Source organism: Genypterus blacodes, unplaced genomic scaffold (genome assembly GCF_046128005.1).
Source record: "Genypterus blacodes isolate CSIRO-AG114 ecotype Tasmania unplaced genomic scaffold, CSIRO-AGI_Gbla_v1 ptg000011l_1, whole genome shotgun sequence".
NCBI lineage: Eukaryota > Metazoa > Chordata > Actinopteri > Ophidiiformes > Ophidiidae > Genypterus > Genypterus blacodes.
In genome coordinates, this window is record NW_027466825.1 from 1,946,840 (window position 1) to 1,964,300 (window position 17,461).

The 17,461-nt window shown below is 44.5% G+C and overlaps 1 protein-coding gene across 1 annotated transcript; it reads right to left on the reverse strand.

Moving 5' to 3' along the window:
* Positions 1 to 30: 30 nt before the first annotated feature.
* Positions 31 to 16,308, reverse strand: slc7a8a (solute carrier family 7 member 8a). Its single transcript, XM_076161116.1, has 11 exons — positions 15,611 to 16,308; positions 11,141 to 11,345; positions 8,850 to 9,001; positions 4,922 to 5,047; positions 4,065 to 4,218; positions 3,751 to 3,874; positions 3,492 to 3,595; positions 3,073 to 3,169; positions 2,836 to 2,985; positions 2,496 to 2,673; positions 31 to 2,411 (listed from the first exon to the last, which is right to left on the reverse strand). The coding sequence occupies exons 1-11, from the start codon at positions 15,744 to 15,746 to the stop codon at positions 2,257 to 2,259; spliced, it is 1,581 nt and encodes a 526-aa protein (XP_076017231.1). The 5' UTR covers positions 15,747 to 16,308; the 3' UTR covers positions 31 to 2,256.
* Positions 16,309 to 17,461: the final 1,153 nt, after the last annotated feature.

Below are 17,461 nucleotides of genomic sequence, written 5' to 3' on the forward strand. Positions count from 1 at the left end.
TTTTTGTGCTTTTCATGAAGGGACACCACATCTCTTTCATTTCATTTTTTTATTCTTGTCACACACTCACAACCAGTATGTACATTTTTAACACAAAAATAGACTTTGAGAGAAATGTTAGACGTGTTGGCTCTTAAGACTGCAAACAGCAAAGGCAACTTAAGTTAGAGACGTGTTTAAGACATTCTTATCAGGAAGTGTCACAGCGTGATATTACATAGCTAGAAGAATATTGAAGATGACAACATAAATTAATGTAAGAAAACTTCATAATTTTATCACAACAAAGGCTTGTTTTGGTCAGGAGACAGTCAAAAAATACCTATTAAGATCATGAGGGATTCATGCAGCGTTTAGTTTGCACTGAACATGTGCACAATTGCAGCATTTTACATTGAAATATGACAAAATTGCAGCATTTGATTTCTGAGGTGAGAGTTTTCAGGTTCATACAAAGGTCTTGAAAGCAAAGAGACATTCAGACCAAAATCAACACATGGCAGCTCGGTTAACAAAGGCTGAGCGTCAAGTCAAAATAACAGAGTTCATCACAGAATACTGAAGAAGTGAATCATTACTAGAGATACTCAGCATTGTATCTACTGTTTAGGATTTGAACTGATCACATGCAAGAACAAGGACAAAGACAGGACACATTTTTATAACTGAGGCCCTGAATTACATCAAAATACATTTGTCAGTGGTTTTTACTTGCTAACGGACAACGTACAGACTGTTATGACATCTGTGCATAAATATACACAAACCGTACAGGCACAAACACATCTTTGTACTTTTGAGACATCCCAAAAAACCCTGATCCACTTACACGGATACAAAACCGACTTGATATATTCACGCCTACGTCTGTCTGATTATGGGGCTTCACCCAAAAGTCTCCTGAGATTGTGAAAACAATCTGTCTCCTGTTGTGTTTTCGGCAGTGTTTATGTGTGGAGAAGGCAGTGGGGATGCCCTGAGACACTTATAGATTTAAAGTAAAGACACTGAGGACATACAAGTAGGTAACGAGTGTTTACGTGCGTGTGAGTGTTCTCTAACATAGAAAATGTGTAGTAACTGCCACCAGACAACATACAGTGGGTTTATTCAGGGGTACAGGCTCAGTTTTTGCTGGTGTCTGTACTAATATTGCACTAAAATCTCTTCTGGTGAATGATCTGAATACAAAATTAAAGTCAATTATGTTTGATATCCATCAAACAAAGCTATCAAATAGTTATACTGAGACATCGCCACGATTGCTTCACTTCGTTTCCAATCATAAGACCATCCACACTGTGTGGAGATTGAACATGATGAAGAATTTTGGGGGCTGATCAAAATCCAGGGGCAAGACGGTTTATAATGATTTCTTAACATAGATAGATTCATTAGAGTGACACGCCAATCTGAACGACAAAAAGCTAAACTATCAGACTATCAGTAGGTGCACTTTAGCCTGGATGTACAGTAAAGTTCAAAGCTCCTTCCTGTTAGGAGTTTCCACGTTCTCCCAATCCTTCCAAATCAAGCTTCAAATCAACCCCAAAATATGAGCATTAATGTCTCTCTTAAGTTGCACGATGCAAGAGTACAAAAATAGGCCCAGTTATAAAGGATGTTGAATACAAAAAATACTACTAATAAAAACTAAAATGAACATATTAAAACTACAATAACAGCAAAGGGAAATGATATAAACAATTAGGACAATTACAAAAAAAAGGAGACATTTCGGTGCACAGTCACCTTTAAAAACGACACAGTATTGAAGTCCACAGTGTGAAATCACGTGATCTGAATCTGATCTGAGAATCAAAATGCAGCTTTGGTGTGCTGATTGTACGACAAAGCATAAAACAATGCGGCAAAAAAAGGCAAGAGAGTTTTGATAATAACAATAAAAAAAATGTTGAAAAAACATGATAACAGGAGTGTGCAGGGAGTGTGTGGAGGGAGGGAGAGAGGAAGGAAAGGGAGCAGGAGGATGAAGGTTTGAAGGTGCAAACCCTCTTCTGTTGCACACAAAAGTGACGCAGAACAGAAGAGAGGAGCATTTGGGATCATATCAGTCTAAACATCTCATGTCATAGACAATACAGACTGACAGGAGCAAGTGTTGATAAGGAGAACTACAAACTCTGGTGTGTGTTTGTGTGATTTCATGTGTGCGTCCTCACATGTGCATTTGTGTCTGTTAGGAGAGGAGGAGGAGAAGGAGCAGGTTGGAGGTGAAGAACGTTGGTTTGGTTTTTAGGAGTCCACTGACTTCTGCGCTTCTCTGTCGTCCTTGGACAGAGGAGAAGTGGCCTCCTTCATCTCCTCCCCTTCGTCTCCGCTCACTATGGGTTTGCTTATGGCCGGATAAACCACCACACAGAACTTCTGACCCAAGTATGTCATTTTATCTGAGGAGAGAGAAGAACACAGAGATTCATCGTAAACTGCGCCTGCTTAGAAAAACACCAAATCTCTGCTGGAATTCAACCTACCGACGAAGGCGTCAAAGCACTGCGGCTTGTTGTCCCAGTAGACTCCCAGGAAGTAGACGGGGACGCCGGTGAGCATGATGGCCAGGCCGATGCCACACACAATGGGCTCAGAGTAAAGGGAGAAGATGAGCAGGAAGGCCCAGAACACGAGGTAAATGACCGGCCATATCAGGCTGATCTAGAGATTGAACACAAAGGGAGATACATTGAAACATAGTTCCAATTACAGAAGAATACCTATGAATTCCCAATTTTCCCATGATTTTGACATCCAGCATTTCCATTTCCGGCTTTCAGGGAGATTTCAATGCAACAACAAAAAAATACCACATAAACACACCTTGATTGGCCGGTGCATGTTGGGTTGTCTGATACGCAGGACAATCTGCCCGGCAACAGTCACTCCATAGAAGAGGTAGTTGATGAAGCCCACGTAGTTGATGAGAGTGTACATGTCGCTGGTGCACAACATAAGCAAGGTGGAGAGACACTGGTGGGAGAGAGGAAGAGGAGGGTCAGAGGTGGAAAGTTGGTGACATCAAAGGTTTTAGAGTTTGTAAAGGTGCGTTGTACTCACAGTGAAGAGCAAAGCGGGGATGGGAGTGCAGCGTTTCACATGAATCATGGCCAGCAGACTGGGGAGGTGGCCTTCTCTGGCTCCAGCGAAGAACAACCTGTGATGGGGGACATATATTTCAATATAAATCCATACATTATGTGCGAGGAAAATTACTGGATGGGGGACATATGGAGAGGGATATGTGAGCCAAAGGCCGAGTTTGTTTTTCACGCTTGTTTCAGAGCCAGAGGGGCGTTTTTTCCTCATAAACCAAGTAAAAGAGCACCAAAATGTTCACCCACTCCATGTGAGCCGCAGCTTCCACGCGTCTGACTGATTGTGCTGGCAGTAAAACTACGCTTTGCTTGCCAAACCCTGAAAATCATTTGCAAACACAATCCGACCCAGCTGTGGACGCTGTTGGCCAGCCAACTCACCGGGAGGAAGTGAAGAGGGAACCGTTGACACCGCCAAATGTGGAGAGAGCCACAGAGATGGGCATGATCCACGCCATCACACCCAACAGCTTCTCACCAAACGTCTGGGAGGAGAGGATGAAGGTAAGAGAGAGCACAAGGCCAGGTCTGCAATGTTGACTGGTTAAGCAGTGATAAAAAGTGACCACTAGAGGGCAATATATGCATTCTGCTCTGAAGGTGTGAGCTTGAGGCAACTTCACAGGACCACGCCACTCACCACGGCAACAGCGTTGGAGGCCAGCAGCTCCTGGGGACTCATGGCCGTGACGTAGGCGATGTTGGCAAAGACGTAAACGAAGGTCACAAGGGGGATGGAGATGAAGATGGCACGGGGAAGGTTCCTGGAGACAATACAATCAGGAGGAGGTTATTAAAGAGGTATGAATAGATTTAGTGATGAAAGGCTATAAATAGACGGAGGAGGAAATTAAAAATTCGATCAAAAGAGATTAAACTGGGAAGATTAGCTGTCGTGGCAACAATCATCACAAAATCCCTTGCAAAATTGAAATACTTCAGAAGCAGTCTTACACATAAGGGTCCACCAGCTCCTCTGTGACGTAGTTGAGGAAGTTCCATCCTCCGTAGGCGAAGGAGCCTTGCAGGAAGGCTAAAGCGATCAAACCCACGTCGTATTCCTTGAAGGGCTTGAAGGCGTTTACGGGCTCCAACCAGTAGTACTCTCCTACAGGTGGAGGGGCAGATCAGGCAGAAACATGAGCAATCACGGGTCGCCTCTAGTTGCAAATCCCATGATTCCCTGACTTCCAAAGAGAATGTATGGAATTCCATGTTCGAGGAATATATCCTATGAAATCCTTTTGTAAGACATGTTTCCAGACAGCATTAAACAGACCCGTGGCGTCGCCTATCAAATCCCTGTTTGCTTTTGATGTGTGTACAGACTGTAGTCCTCGCTGTGGCCCCTGTAATAACTGGACCTCTTGGTGTTGTCACTGCAAACCCGCACAGACGCCAACTCAGCAAGTCCCTGACCCCTCTGTCCACCACGGGGTGTCTATACTGCACCCAATGACTGAGGACGTCCCCGCGTATGTGTGTGCGTTGTCCCTTTTTCCCATTTGTTCTTTTCACAGATGGACAGAGGGAAGACCCGATGCAGGTGGTGTGGAATGTACTACATCCACGTTTATCCAGATGTAGAAATTCACCAAGAACATTTACTCAGATACTGCGGCTGAGTACAGTTTTTAGGTACTGCTACTTTACTTCAGCTTCTCACAGACTGAGTTTACTTTCTTTGTCTCTATTGGGGTTTTTTACATTTTACTGCAAATACTCGCAAGTTCAATGCATGACTGGTACAGGGCTTGTTTTGATCCTGATACAATGTTCCAATACTTCCACTTATATTTCACAACACATACCCTTGCAGATCTGCACGATGCCCATGATGATGATGAGGCCGAGGGCCAGCAGCTTGCCGGCGGTGAAGAAATCCTGCACTCTGGTGGCCCATCGCACGCTGGAGCAGTTCACCCATGTCAGCAGCACTAGACACACACACAATAAAACACAAAGTACACACACGTTTATGAGTCATCCGCATTATCTGTAGCTGAGGGCAGGAAATTACACAAGAGCACAAAAGTAATCTTTATCAGTAATTTAACCTCTAGGTAAATTCAGGTCAAGTGTTTAATGCTACACATTTGGCAAGTGTGACGTCTCCAACAGGCTAAAACGCGGCATGAACTTTGACTCTGACGCTGTGTGAACGTGTTAAACTTCATCTGTTTGCTCTTATACCTCACATAGTCTATTTATGATATTGGTATTTAACATTCATACATATATGTTTCCATTTCTTAACCTCCAGCAAATAAAAGCAACTTTAAATCCCTTCATGATGAACATTCATGCAAATTTAAGTTCATCCACATTATGAAGATGGGGAAATGAATTTTGTTGTTGAATTTTGGTGTTTTTGATCAACTACTGAGCAGTAGAATTGTGACGTTTCAAGCTGTTTCCATGTCACACAACAGTTCTGTCTGCTGCCGTAATTGTGTTTGTGAGAAGAAAGCCTTCTTTGTGCTCTGTGCCCTCAAATCACCACCTCACCAACATAAAGACATCATCCACCTCCTCCACAACAGCCTCAAACAAGCCCAGCCTGCCCGCGACAAGACCATTAGGTGCCATCAGAACGACAACGCAAACCCATGCATGACTCTTCATTTGCAGCAGAGCCATTACATGCACTAGAGCCAAACAGGCCTATTATTATTTAACGGCACCGTACCGGCATGAACTCAATGGCCTATTGTTCCCACACAGCACAGTATCTCAGTCTGTGTTAGATTAGCCTCAATTTGTAGCTTGGCCAACAAAAAGGCTATTGGAGCCTGCGCTAATCTACTTCCCTGTCACCATGCCACATAACCTGTCCGGATGATGCAAGACGCACCCAACTGGGAATCCAATCAAAAGAATTATCTGTGGCACAGATCTGATTTTATGAGAGAAGTTACAGCAGGAAAAAACGCCTTGTTTTCTCCTTTCATCTGCAGCGGCTGTCAAATAAAATGGCCTCGGTTTGCTAGTTTTCTTGATTAATTGGAGCTGTTTGGCTATACAGTAGTTTGTAATGTGTGTGTGTGTGTGTGTGTTTTTTTTGTGTGGGGGGTGAAGAACCAGTGCTGTATTAGATCCAATACCCTGCACAACAACAGGATATGAGAGATTCAGCACGTTGGTTTATATCTTTGGACTCAACATGGACTCGAGTCACAAGCTTGCCAACTAGACAAAACAAAAACAGACCTGCAGCTCAGCTTCATCTAAATACTCTCTCTGTCCTGCCTTGGAGCCAGAGAATCTTTCACAACTTTAACATGCACCCACCCACTGCCCTCCTGCTCCTCTTTCTCCTCCTTGTTGAACTTAGGCAGTGGGTGTGATTAAGGAGACGGAGTAAACACCTGAAGACACATTCTCCGAGCCCACGGGGCTGAGGCGGCGGGTCAGCTGCCCGTAAGCTGAGTATACAAAAATTGTTGATCTTGCTGAGTTTACTACAAGCCAGGCTAAAACGCGGCATGAACTTTGACTCTGACGCTGTGTGAACGTGTTAAACTTCATCTGTTTGCTCTTATACCTCACATAGTCTATTTATGATATTGGTATTTAACATTCATACATATATGTTTCCATTTCTTAACCTCCAGCAAATAAAAGCAACTTTAAATCCCTTCATGATGAACATTCATGCAAATTTAAGTTCATCCACATTATGAAGATGGGGAAATGAATTTTGTTGTTGAATTTTGGTGTTTTTGATCAACTACTGAGCAGTAGAATTGTGACGTTTCCATGTCACACAACAGTTCTGTCTGCTGCCGTAATTGTGTTTGTGAGAAGAAAGCCTTCTTTGTGCTCTGTGCCCTCAAATCACCACCTCACCAACGTAAAGACATCATCCACCTCCTCCACAACGGCCTCAAACAAGCCCAGCCTGCCCGCGACAAGACCATTAGGTGCCATCAGAACGACAACGCAAACCCATGCATGACTCTTCATTTGCAGCAGAGCCATTACATGCACTAGAGCCAAACAGGCCTATTATTATTTAACGGCACCGTACCGGCATGAACTCAATGGCCTATTGTTCCCACACAGCCCGCCGGAAAACACGACGGAGATATGACCCCCCCGCTCCGCTATCTGTAGAAAGAGACAATCCACCTTCCCCGGCCCCCAAAAGTCCCACCGCACGTGTTTTTGAAACGGTACACCTCCAAGGATGCTGCGACAAGGCCAAAACAGTGGCGGGTAGAGTCTGGTTGTGGCTGGATTTGAGGCGGGTAAGCCAGTAAGGTCGCGGTGTGCCTATTAAAATATGATCCGCTGTACCGTAAAGGTCAGAAAGTGTTACGAAACTGCAGGTCTAAAGACAGAAGCAGTAATGTGCAGACTGGCAAACAGAGGGTGACATGACATGATTTAACCTCTCACCCACTTTACCCCCTTGAACAACAGGAAATCAAGGCAAATGCGCCTTTAACACAAATAATAAGGTCGTCGGATTTGAAAGCTGCCCGACAACATCTGTCCAATTAACTCACAGAGGAATTACATCACGCTTGCCGGCTTAGCCAATCAGAAAGCCTTTTTTAAGTTGAAAACAACAGTGTCGCAATAAAAAATGACTGTAGGCAGTTCTTGTCTGGACAAAGGATGAACAGTTTTAAGGGGTTTCCTCAAAACACAAGTGAAATGTAGGTCAGTTTGTTTCCAGGGACAGGCTTAACCCGCATAAGCTGGATGAGATCGTTCGTTTTTACAAGGGAACCTCTACCTAACCTGCCGTTAAAGCTGCTCTGCCCTGCCAACAACCAACACTTACTGTACATACACACCGCACAATAAATTCCTACCAGCTCTGTTTGTCGAGACCCCGACCTCTCACCCACTTGTGGAAAGGGAGGGATGCAATAACAGGTTTGACTGTATAATGCATTCATTTTTCATTTGGAGCCAAGAAGTCGAAGGAAAACAAGGATGCGAGTAAAACTTATTAAACCCCAGAAATCTGTAAGAATAAACAGTAAGTTGGATATCATTTGACAGATCAGAATTGGCTGAGATGAGTCTGTGGCGCTGTGCGTTCAAATAGAGCAGATAGCAAATAGAACATCCACAAAGCGGGCTTCACACACGCTCCTACACAAAGCACATACTCTTCTCTGGCTGTCTCTCCGGCTGTCTGAGCGCCGCACGTGGTATTTGACCGGCGTGTGTGAAGTTTGTCAAGGAGGTCGATGCCATCTCTGTCATGTCAGCGCCGACACATTTATTCATTTGTCTTCGTGCCGCTACTCTCTCCAAAACTTTGGCTTTTGATTCCCTTCCTTCCTTGGATGCTCTCTGACCTGGGCTTAACTCACAGGGAAGCTTCAGATGAGAGTACACCCTGACTGAACAGAGAGTTTAGGCCTCTGTTGCAGCATGTTGAGTTGTCTATCCTGAAAGACAACAGTCGGCGAACAGTTTGCCCCCAGGGAGAAGCAGGTGGAGCTCAGGCTGCTGACTTGACAAAATGTTTTCACAGACAAAGACTTTCTGTATAATCTAAGTGTAAGAGGTTTCCCACTATTACATCTTGTGCGCTCATGGGAAGAGATGGAGACGACAGACTTTCCATGGATTTCCTTTGTTTTGATTCTGTGCACTCATACCAGCAGAAGGCTCACCAAGTACCACAGTTTGAGCACCACAAGTACAATGTGGGGGGGAGGCAGGGAGTGTGTGTATCTACAGTTATTATCGGTGTTAGCAAACTGTGTTACTCACAGAGGCAGACGGCGGCCAGCAGGCGCAGGCCGGTCTCAGGCGGCAGGCAGGTGGGGAAGAGCGGCTGCAGCACATAGTTGGAGAACGTCAGAGCTATCACGGCCTGGTTGGTCGGGTAGATCACCAGCACAGCGATCCACAGACGGAGGAACCTGAGACACAAGGGGCGAATGGTTACAATCACAGTAACACAACAACAAATGAACAAATGTGTAGTAGGAATTGTGTGTTCTCTTGAAGAGTTTCAAGCTGCCAAAAATGTGTAATTTTGTCGATGACCTTTAAATTTAGCTGTGATCAGTTACAAGCATCAGCCAGGGAGAATTTCATTCATACAGCAGTTAAAAGATTTCAGTAACGGTATCAGCTTTAGAAATCCATACAACATCTACGTGACACAGATAGATAACGTCTGACTTTTAGGCAAAAATAAGGGAAGTCGATCAACTGTATCTGCCTTAGTTCCACTATGTCCACAAGATGGAGATTAAAAGCTGACAGGATGTTACACCTCGTCTACAGTGACACAAATAACCGCCGGACCTACATTTACGGATGAATACATCGCAGTGTGACGATGGGGGTCAGAGCAGGTTTAGGAAAGCAGGACGGTGCTGAGGTTCAGCTGAGTGAAGCGCTTAAGACCAGACGTACAATTTTCCATCAAATTCCGCATGAGCTTATTGGGGGATCATTACAGTTGACTGCGTTAACGAGATTGTGTCCCGCTGGAATGTGTGTTGGTGTGTGTGTTGGTGTGTGTGTGTAGCGCAAAGCTGTTGGTTCAAGTCTTAACCCAGGCTGACACACACGCGCACACATGGGGTGGCACATTCAAGGCAGGGTTTAAGATACAGAGATTAAGCAAAAAATCTCCTCCAATATCTATCAAACTCCTACCATAAGTGCATCAAAAACCTTATCTGAATAGATCTGGATTGCTTCCCGTAGTTGGAGTAATGAACTGATCTATTTATGTCCTCTATTCCTATGCCCCCCCCTTCTTAGGCGTCCATTCACAATGCCTGACAAAACCCCTTTGAGCTTCAAACATGGTCTGTTATAGACGTGTTTATGAACATTTATGAGCGATTTCCTTTTTTCCAAGAGTCCGTCTCAGCCCAACACCTATAAACTGCTACTACATAAGAATCGTAGCCCCTCCAGCTATTTGCACACGCAAACGCAAATACACAGTTACATCCCCAAGAAACGCACACACCTCACCATAAAAGAAACAGGACAACCAACACAAACACTCCTTGAACACAGCTTATTTTTCCTTGAATGAGGGCACAGGGAAGCGGCGAGGCCCCCAAGCACTTCAAACCCAGCATGCGAAGCAACGAACTAAAAGCATCTCCACCCTGGACGCTCATTGATGTGTATTGATAGCTCCTGTACAAAGGGACAAAAACAATCATTGGCTGTTTTGTCTAGTGGAATTCCTCTCCCCAAAATACCTTGATAATATGTACCCTTGTGATATTTGTAAAAACAATGGTCTAATCTGTGTTTACAGTCTGGGCAAAAGCACGTTTATGTGAGATCTACTCTAACAAATGATATTGTTTGACTTGGGACACGGCTGCCAAGATTAATCCGAAACAATCCTGTTTCAGGGTAAAACTGTGGGATAAAAGCCAAATGAAAATGACATTTTAGAGTGTCTTTGAGGAATGAGCGTATGTACGAGTATGTATGTGTGCACATGTCAGCCTGGGTTTAGGTATTTGCTTAATTTACTACATCTACCATCTTGACTCACCAGACAGATCAGAGGCTCATCTACTGGGATAACAAAAAGATTCCTGACATGTTTGAACGCTCACCTAAATCCTTGTCAAATCAACTTAAAGCTTCAGGGAGGCCCCTCGTTCTCAGAAACTGGGTCATGTACAACGGATTTGACCACAGTTGACTTTATGAATTGATTTATCAAAAATCCCTGAAGATATACAGTTGAAATTATTTACATCCTTGAAAACAGACGCTAGATTTTAAACCTGTATAATGTCAAACCACAAAAAACCCTACAACCCCCTCGGACTTTCCAGTGCTTCTTTGCTTTGAATACCTCCTCTCATATACAACATGCTTTCCATTGCTCCATATATGCCAGTAAGCTTCAATGTTTCACCACAATGACTCAAATCCCCCCGCCAAGTGATTGATAAAGATGTCATGACACATGTTGTGAGAACATTCACAAAACGCTGGTGCATGCGAATGCCCCACAATGGTTTCCGTTCTACAGACCCATAAACGCACCACAGTATGCTCACACTTACCCAGCCAAGCCTCCGAAAATGTCTTTGACGTATGAGTAATCTCCCCCCGATTTGGGAATGGTGACGCCCAGCTCGGCGTAGCACAGCGCGCCAATGGCGGTGATGATGCCGGTGATGATCCATACGATCAGAGCCACACCCACCGAGTTGCCATTCTCCAACACACCCTTTGGGCTGACAAAGATTCCAGAGCCGATGATGTTACCTGGGGATGAGCAGAGAGAGACATTCGAGTTATCTTACTTTGTACTTGTACTTAATATTTCTACGTGACTGTCATATAGTACAGTGAGTAACTTTAAACAACGAATTACTTACAATATAACAGTATATCATATTCAAGTCAAATAACAAGATTTCTGCTGATTGGCATCCTAATGTCCTCAATTCATATTTTGAAAGAGGGTGCATTTGTGAATTTTAAGTGACTTCCGGTACAGTGTCAGACGAGTAAAACAAACAGGAAACCACATCAGCGTTACAGGAAACGAATGAGGTCACGAGGGGAGAGAATGTGTGCCAGAGAGAGAGAGTGAGAGTTTGTTGCACAGACCAGGCAGCCAAATCATTAAGTGAAGTGGGAGTGTGTGTGATCTGCTGATTTAGCTCAAAGTATGAGGAGCTGGATCAACAGGATTGGGAGAGAGAGGGGGAGAGAGAGAGAGAGAGAGAGAGGGAGAGAGAGAGAGAGAGAGAGGGAGAGAGGGAGGGGTGAAAGGGTGCAGATGGGGGAGAAGGGATGGGAGGAGGATGACAGATTGAATGAGCATCAGCGTGCGAGAGAGAGAGAGAGAGGGAGAGGAAGGGAGGTAGAGATGAATGAGCGCGACATGAAACAAGCCGCCTGAGCTTCTGCCCAAATTCCCTCCTGTCCAATGAGACTTTGACATAGCAGAGCTCAGAGGTCAGCCAATAAAAAAAAGGCGTCAGGGTCAAAGATTGAGCGTTTTGAATCATAACAGGCCGAGTGGCATCTGCAGTACAAAAGTCATAGGCGTGAATGATACTGTCACCCGGAGAGTTAGATCAGGGCAGAAGTGTGTATGATATTGTGTGTGTGGGGAACCGGGCACAAATATTTGAATTCTATTATCATATATTATATTATATCTAGCAAACCCCCTATCCCAAACCACGTGCTCTGTCTTGACGCATGTGGAGCTGCTAATATGCTTGACCATAAACTTAAACACGTTCCATATGTGAGTGTGAACTGGCGTGAGAGGTGTTGGCAGCCGTTCACTTACGTAACTCCGGTTGCAGGTAAAAGGTGAAAATCAGACAAACAAACCACTTGTTGCTGACTATTCTGACATCTTTATGATAGCAGTGGTCTTTCACACTTAACCCTTGATCTCTGTAAAAGAGCAGCATTGGCTCAGCACTTTCCTCCCTTTATGCTTCTACGGCTTCTACTAGTACAGCGAATTGGCGAGGCGAGGAGACATGCTGGTTCTGGTTCTGACTGGTTTGTACCGAAGAAAATGTGCACTCTTGCATATTGCTTGGGTTTGCATGTGTGTGTGTGTGTGATGGGTGTCATGAGTGTGTGAGACATGCTGACGAATGTGGAATACACAAGTTTCCTGTTCCTGGACTGTTTTTTCTTCCCTTTGTGGCAAACAAGTCCAAGGAGGAGCATCTTCCTAAAACATGCAACTAACAGCTGTTTGCAAAAGAGACCTTCATCAGAAACGATAGTCATAAAAGGAAGAGGTTAAGTTTAGGTTTCACAAAGGAAAAGGTCTGGTCGCAAAAAGGCTCTCCCAACACAATTTCCTCCTAAAGTTCCTCCTAAACACTATACTCATAAAATCACAACTTTGTAGGGTTAATAAGGAAGAGACACTTATGAAGCCCTTTGTAAACTTAAGCACATTTCAGCTGACCAGCACAACTTCAACCTGACAAAGTAATTAGAGAAACAAGCTGTAGTATTTGGTGACACATGACTGGAGGCCTCTGTTCTAAACCAAACACCACTCACACCCACAGACTAATAATATTAACAAGTGAGTGTGAGTGTGTGTGAGTGTGTGTGAGTGTGTGAGTGTGTGAGTGTGTGAGTGTGTGAGTGTTTTTGCACAGCGTTATGTCTATCATCTATCCCTAATCAGCCTGCATAACCCCCAAAAGATTAGCTGTTTCCTGTCCGTGCTAAATCTCTTTTCTAACCGCCAATAAGCTGAGACAACCTGCTGCCTGGCCCTCAGCCAGGCCATTAGAGAACCCACATACCCGTGTGCACATGCGTGTGATTAATTACACTTACACAAATTACTAAAGACAGAACCTATATTCTCTTTTGGTTCACACTGTAATGCTAATAGGGAGACTTGAAGCTCTGTTTACCTTCTTCATGGATTCACTGGCATTCCTGTAAACTCTGAATTTGGGGTTGAATAAAAGTGGCCACAAATAGAATGAAATTGAGCAAAGCCTTTTCATTGATTGAACTGAATTATAGTCTATGTATGTAGCAATTCCACAGTAGAAGACCCAAAGCTCCACACAGGCAGGGCTAATAAATCAGCATTATCAGGGCAGGGCATTCTTAGAGTGACTTTTAATCCCAGTCAGTGTGTGGGTGTGTAACTGCCTGTACTGTACAATGGGCTATAAACCTTTTTGATGTATTCATGTACGATAGAGCCGCTTCGTGGAAGCTCAGTGGGGTATGTTTGCGTTGGGGATCGGGACCTTGCGTCTCTCTTGCGCATGACGGGACAATGTGAGCTGAATGAGCGTGAATGACTGAGGCCAAGGGTGCAAGGAAACCCTCTCCAACTGCCGTCTGGTGACGCCACACAGAGGCACGCGGACTCTGTACGCCCATAAAAAACAAACCTGGCAACCTGTGTCTTCTGAATAATTAATCCCTTTTGTAGTTTACAATCTTCATCACAAACTAAGCAATAATGGCGGTAGCGTCTGAACATGAGGGCTAGCTGCCCTACAAAGGTCAGAAAACATTATGGCACCTATAAAAGGTTGTGTAAATTGAGTTTACCTTTATGTCGCTACAGTGCAAAGTTTAGAGAGGATTTGACAAACAAAATCGCTCCTTGTTAGTTTACTTTGAACAAATACGTCTTTTAGCCTCAAGGTTGTTCCCCATCTCTCCCTCTCTTTCTCTCATTGCAAAGCCCTGAAGAGTTCATACATGGATACGCTCTCGCTTCGTCACCCTTTCCTCCTGTTACCGTGGAAACACATGAATGAGTCACCGCTCCACTTTCATCCTGTCAAGGTCATCAGGAAGACCACACATACCCTACACATACCTGGACAACCATATTTCATCAATGCAAATCGATCGAAGCAGGTCAGATCTGTTAGGTTGATTTGTTTATCTCTGCTCGTTTGTTTAATTAATTAAATAAAATGACTCTCGGCGCCTCTGCCCTCCAGCCACAGCCTGTTGTTTATTCTTAATCAGGTCAGTAGTGCAACTTGACCTCATGGAATGAATTAATGTGTCGCCTTGAGGTTTAAGCCTTAAACAAATATGAATTTAACATAGCGGTTATCTTTTCATTATGTAACAGTAATTATAAACCATACCAAATGCACTAACATGGAAAAGAACACAACATTACATAAATTCAGAATGTGTTGTAACTTCACACATGCTGCCAGTTTGTCATCTCAGTATTGTGATATCATATCTCTATTGGACCAAATTTAAACATATATTACATTACAGTTGATTGGCTTTCCCTGCCTGAATGCTCCCACCAACATTCCCTACTATGCATTTCTCATAGGACTTAGCAAAGACATTGAACCTGACTGTGAAGTGTGACCGACTCCATACGCAATCAGGCTGCCATCTCAGCGCGTTTCAATCAGGCAAGTGAGAAATCGCCCTGAATGGGTTAATCCCGGAGGTATTACAGATGAGTGACTGGCTGACGACATCATCGTTACTGGCCAGGCTACAAAGAAATGATGAAAGCTTCGGGCTGCTTAATGACTGCGGCGGGAGCATCAACAGGGCACTGTTACACACCAATGTCTACCTCATGTGTGGCATGTGTGACTGGGACACACACACACACACACACACACAGTCTTTGTGTCACTAGTTTGTAGTTCAGTATGATGTTACATAAGTACCAGGATTGAGAACAACACTACTAACAATGAGTACGCATGGTTCATACTGCTTTGTTCAAATACAAACTCCTTACAATAAAACTCTGACATCATAAAGTCCACACCACATTTAGATACCTGCCACCTCTCTGTACCTGAAACTCATCCCCTAACAGATGAAGGAGTGACTACACGTACAACACATGACACGCTTTCCTCAAATCAAATCAAAGACATGTTTCATATGTTCACACATTTGTGGATGAGTGTATAATTGCACTATAGGCAAGGTGCAACGAGAGGGGAGTGTGTGTGTGTGTTTACGCCATATGGCAGGTATCCGCTCTAGTATTAACAGAAATAGACACTTACCGACTATGATACCGCAGGCACTTACGAGGCCGATCTCCTTCTTGAGTGCCACCCCGCCTCCGGACTCCGTCCCCTCGGCAGCATCTTTGGCAGAGCCCGCTGTGCTGGCTCGTTGTCTCGGCCCGTTGTCTGTCATAGTGCTGGCTGGACTCTTGTCTTCTCTACCCGCTTTTGGGATCGATGCGTCCTCTCGTGTGTCTCTGTCGCTCTGTCTTCAGTCTCCTGTGCGTCCCCGTGCACGCCGCGCTTATCAAAGATAAGTAACAATTGATTGTGTGGCTGCGCCGTCAGCAAAACTGCGACAATAAGACAGCGTCACCAACTTTAAAGATGATGTCCGCAGAAAAGATTATTGGGCGCAAAAAGGCGTCACAGGTGGCGACACAGGTAAGAAACGCGCATCAAGCCAAACACGCATATTCCAAAGACATTCTGCAGCCTTTAAACAACGCGTCCCTCACTTTGCTTCAAGGCAAATGCAAAAAAAACACGAAACTAAAAGTTCTCACTGTTTCCTTGTTCCAGGTGTGCGCTGGACAGACAAGAGCATCCTCTCTCTCACTCTCTCTCTCTCTCTCTTTCTGTCAGAAGCCGCTTCGGTCAGAGAAAAGGGGGCTCAGTTCTTCTGGTTCGCGTTGTAAACATCTGACCGAGCTCCTCTCGAGTAGCAGAAGTTGCATTTGAGTAAATATACATTCTCCCTGCCTTCATATGTGTACAGTAACCCCGCCCCTTTTGCCTGCCTCCCCCCCACCCGCTTGTTTTCCTCCTCTCAGCCTCAGGACCCTCCCCCCCCCCCCCCCTCCCCAGTCATCAGCTGTTCCTCCCTGCACTGTACACACCCCTACTTTCCTATTAAGGAGCTCCAAGGAGGAAAACAAGCCTGGGTGGGAGCAGCCCAGACTGCCCCTGTCGTTTTACGTCTCCCCTTTAGTCCCCCCCCCCCCCCCATCTTCTCAAAACCCTCACTCCTTCATGTTGACTATTCAAGATGCAGCACAGCCTGAGTCTAAATTTAGCTCCTTTACCCAGGCGTCACTCTGCCTGCTGCCACCCTGCAGCTCCATGCATTGCAAACAATCCCCGGCCTCTGATGGCAGGTTGTCGTTGTTTCTTTCATCAGGCTGCAAACCCATGACCACATACTGGAAGATTCATCAATTATCAGTCCCGATCACTTACTCATCAGTCATCAATGGCCTTTGCATGTGACTCACTCTCAGAATGTAAATGTTTGCTCCCCGCTCAGGGAACTGTTTGTATCCTTTGTTATCTTCTGTGTGTGTGAGTGTGTTTTTGCAAGCACAACAAAGAATGTCTACAGTACATGCGATGAAACTGAACCGCAATAAAGAGTATCCTCGTTAGACACAAAATAATTTACGGACGTCTTTAAATACATCCAGGGTCAAAGTGTGCTGCTCCAGTGATTTTGCAAAATATAATTGTTTTGAAGCGTGTTTTTATGTCAGACCTACATGACTGACATTGTTTTATTTTAAGTTGGAGCATTTTTGGTGGCATTTGTTGATCATTAAGCATGTTTGTATGGACCAATTGCAAGAATGCTACCTGTGTTGGCTCACACAAACTGCAGTACCTCACTGAAGTTCACCTGTCTGACAACCAGAATCCATATTTGACAACAAACACGCAAACAATAATCTGAGGCAAACAGCTGCAAGCAACGCACGCAGTCTGTAGCCTTTGGGTTACAACTGAACAAACGGAACAAGCAAAATATGTCATATAGGAAACCAGCAAAGCAGGACAGAAGGAGTATATGCTGTCACCATGGGACATATATCACAGCTTTCAGTCATAATGAGCCATAGTGAGAATGCATGGGCA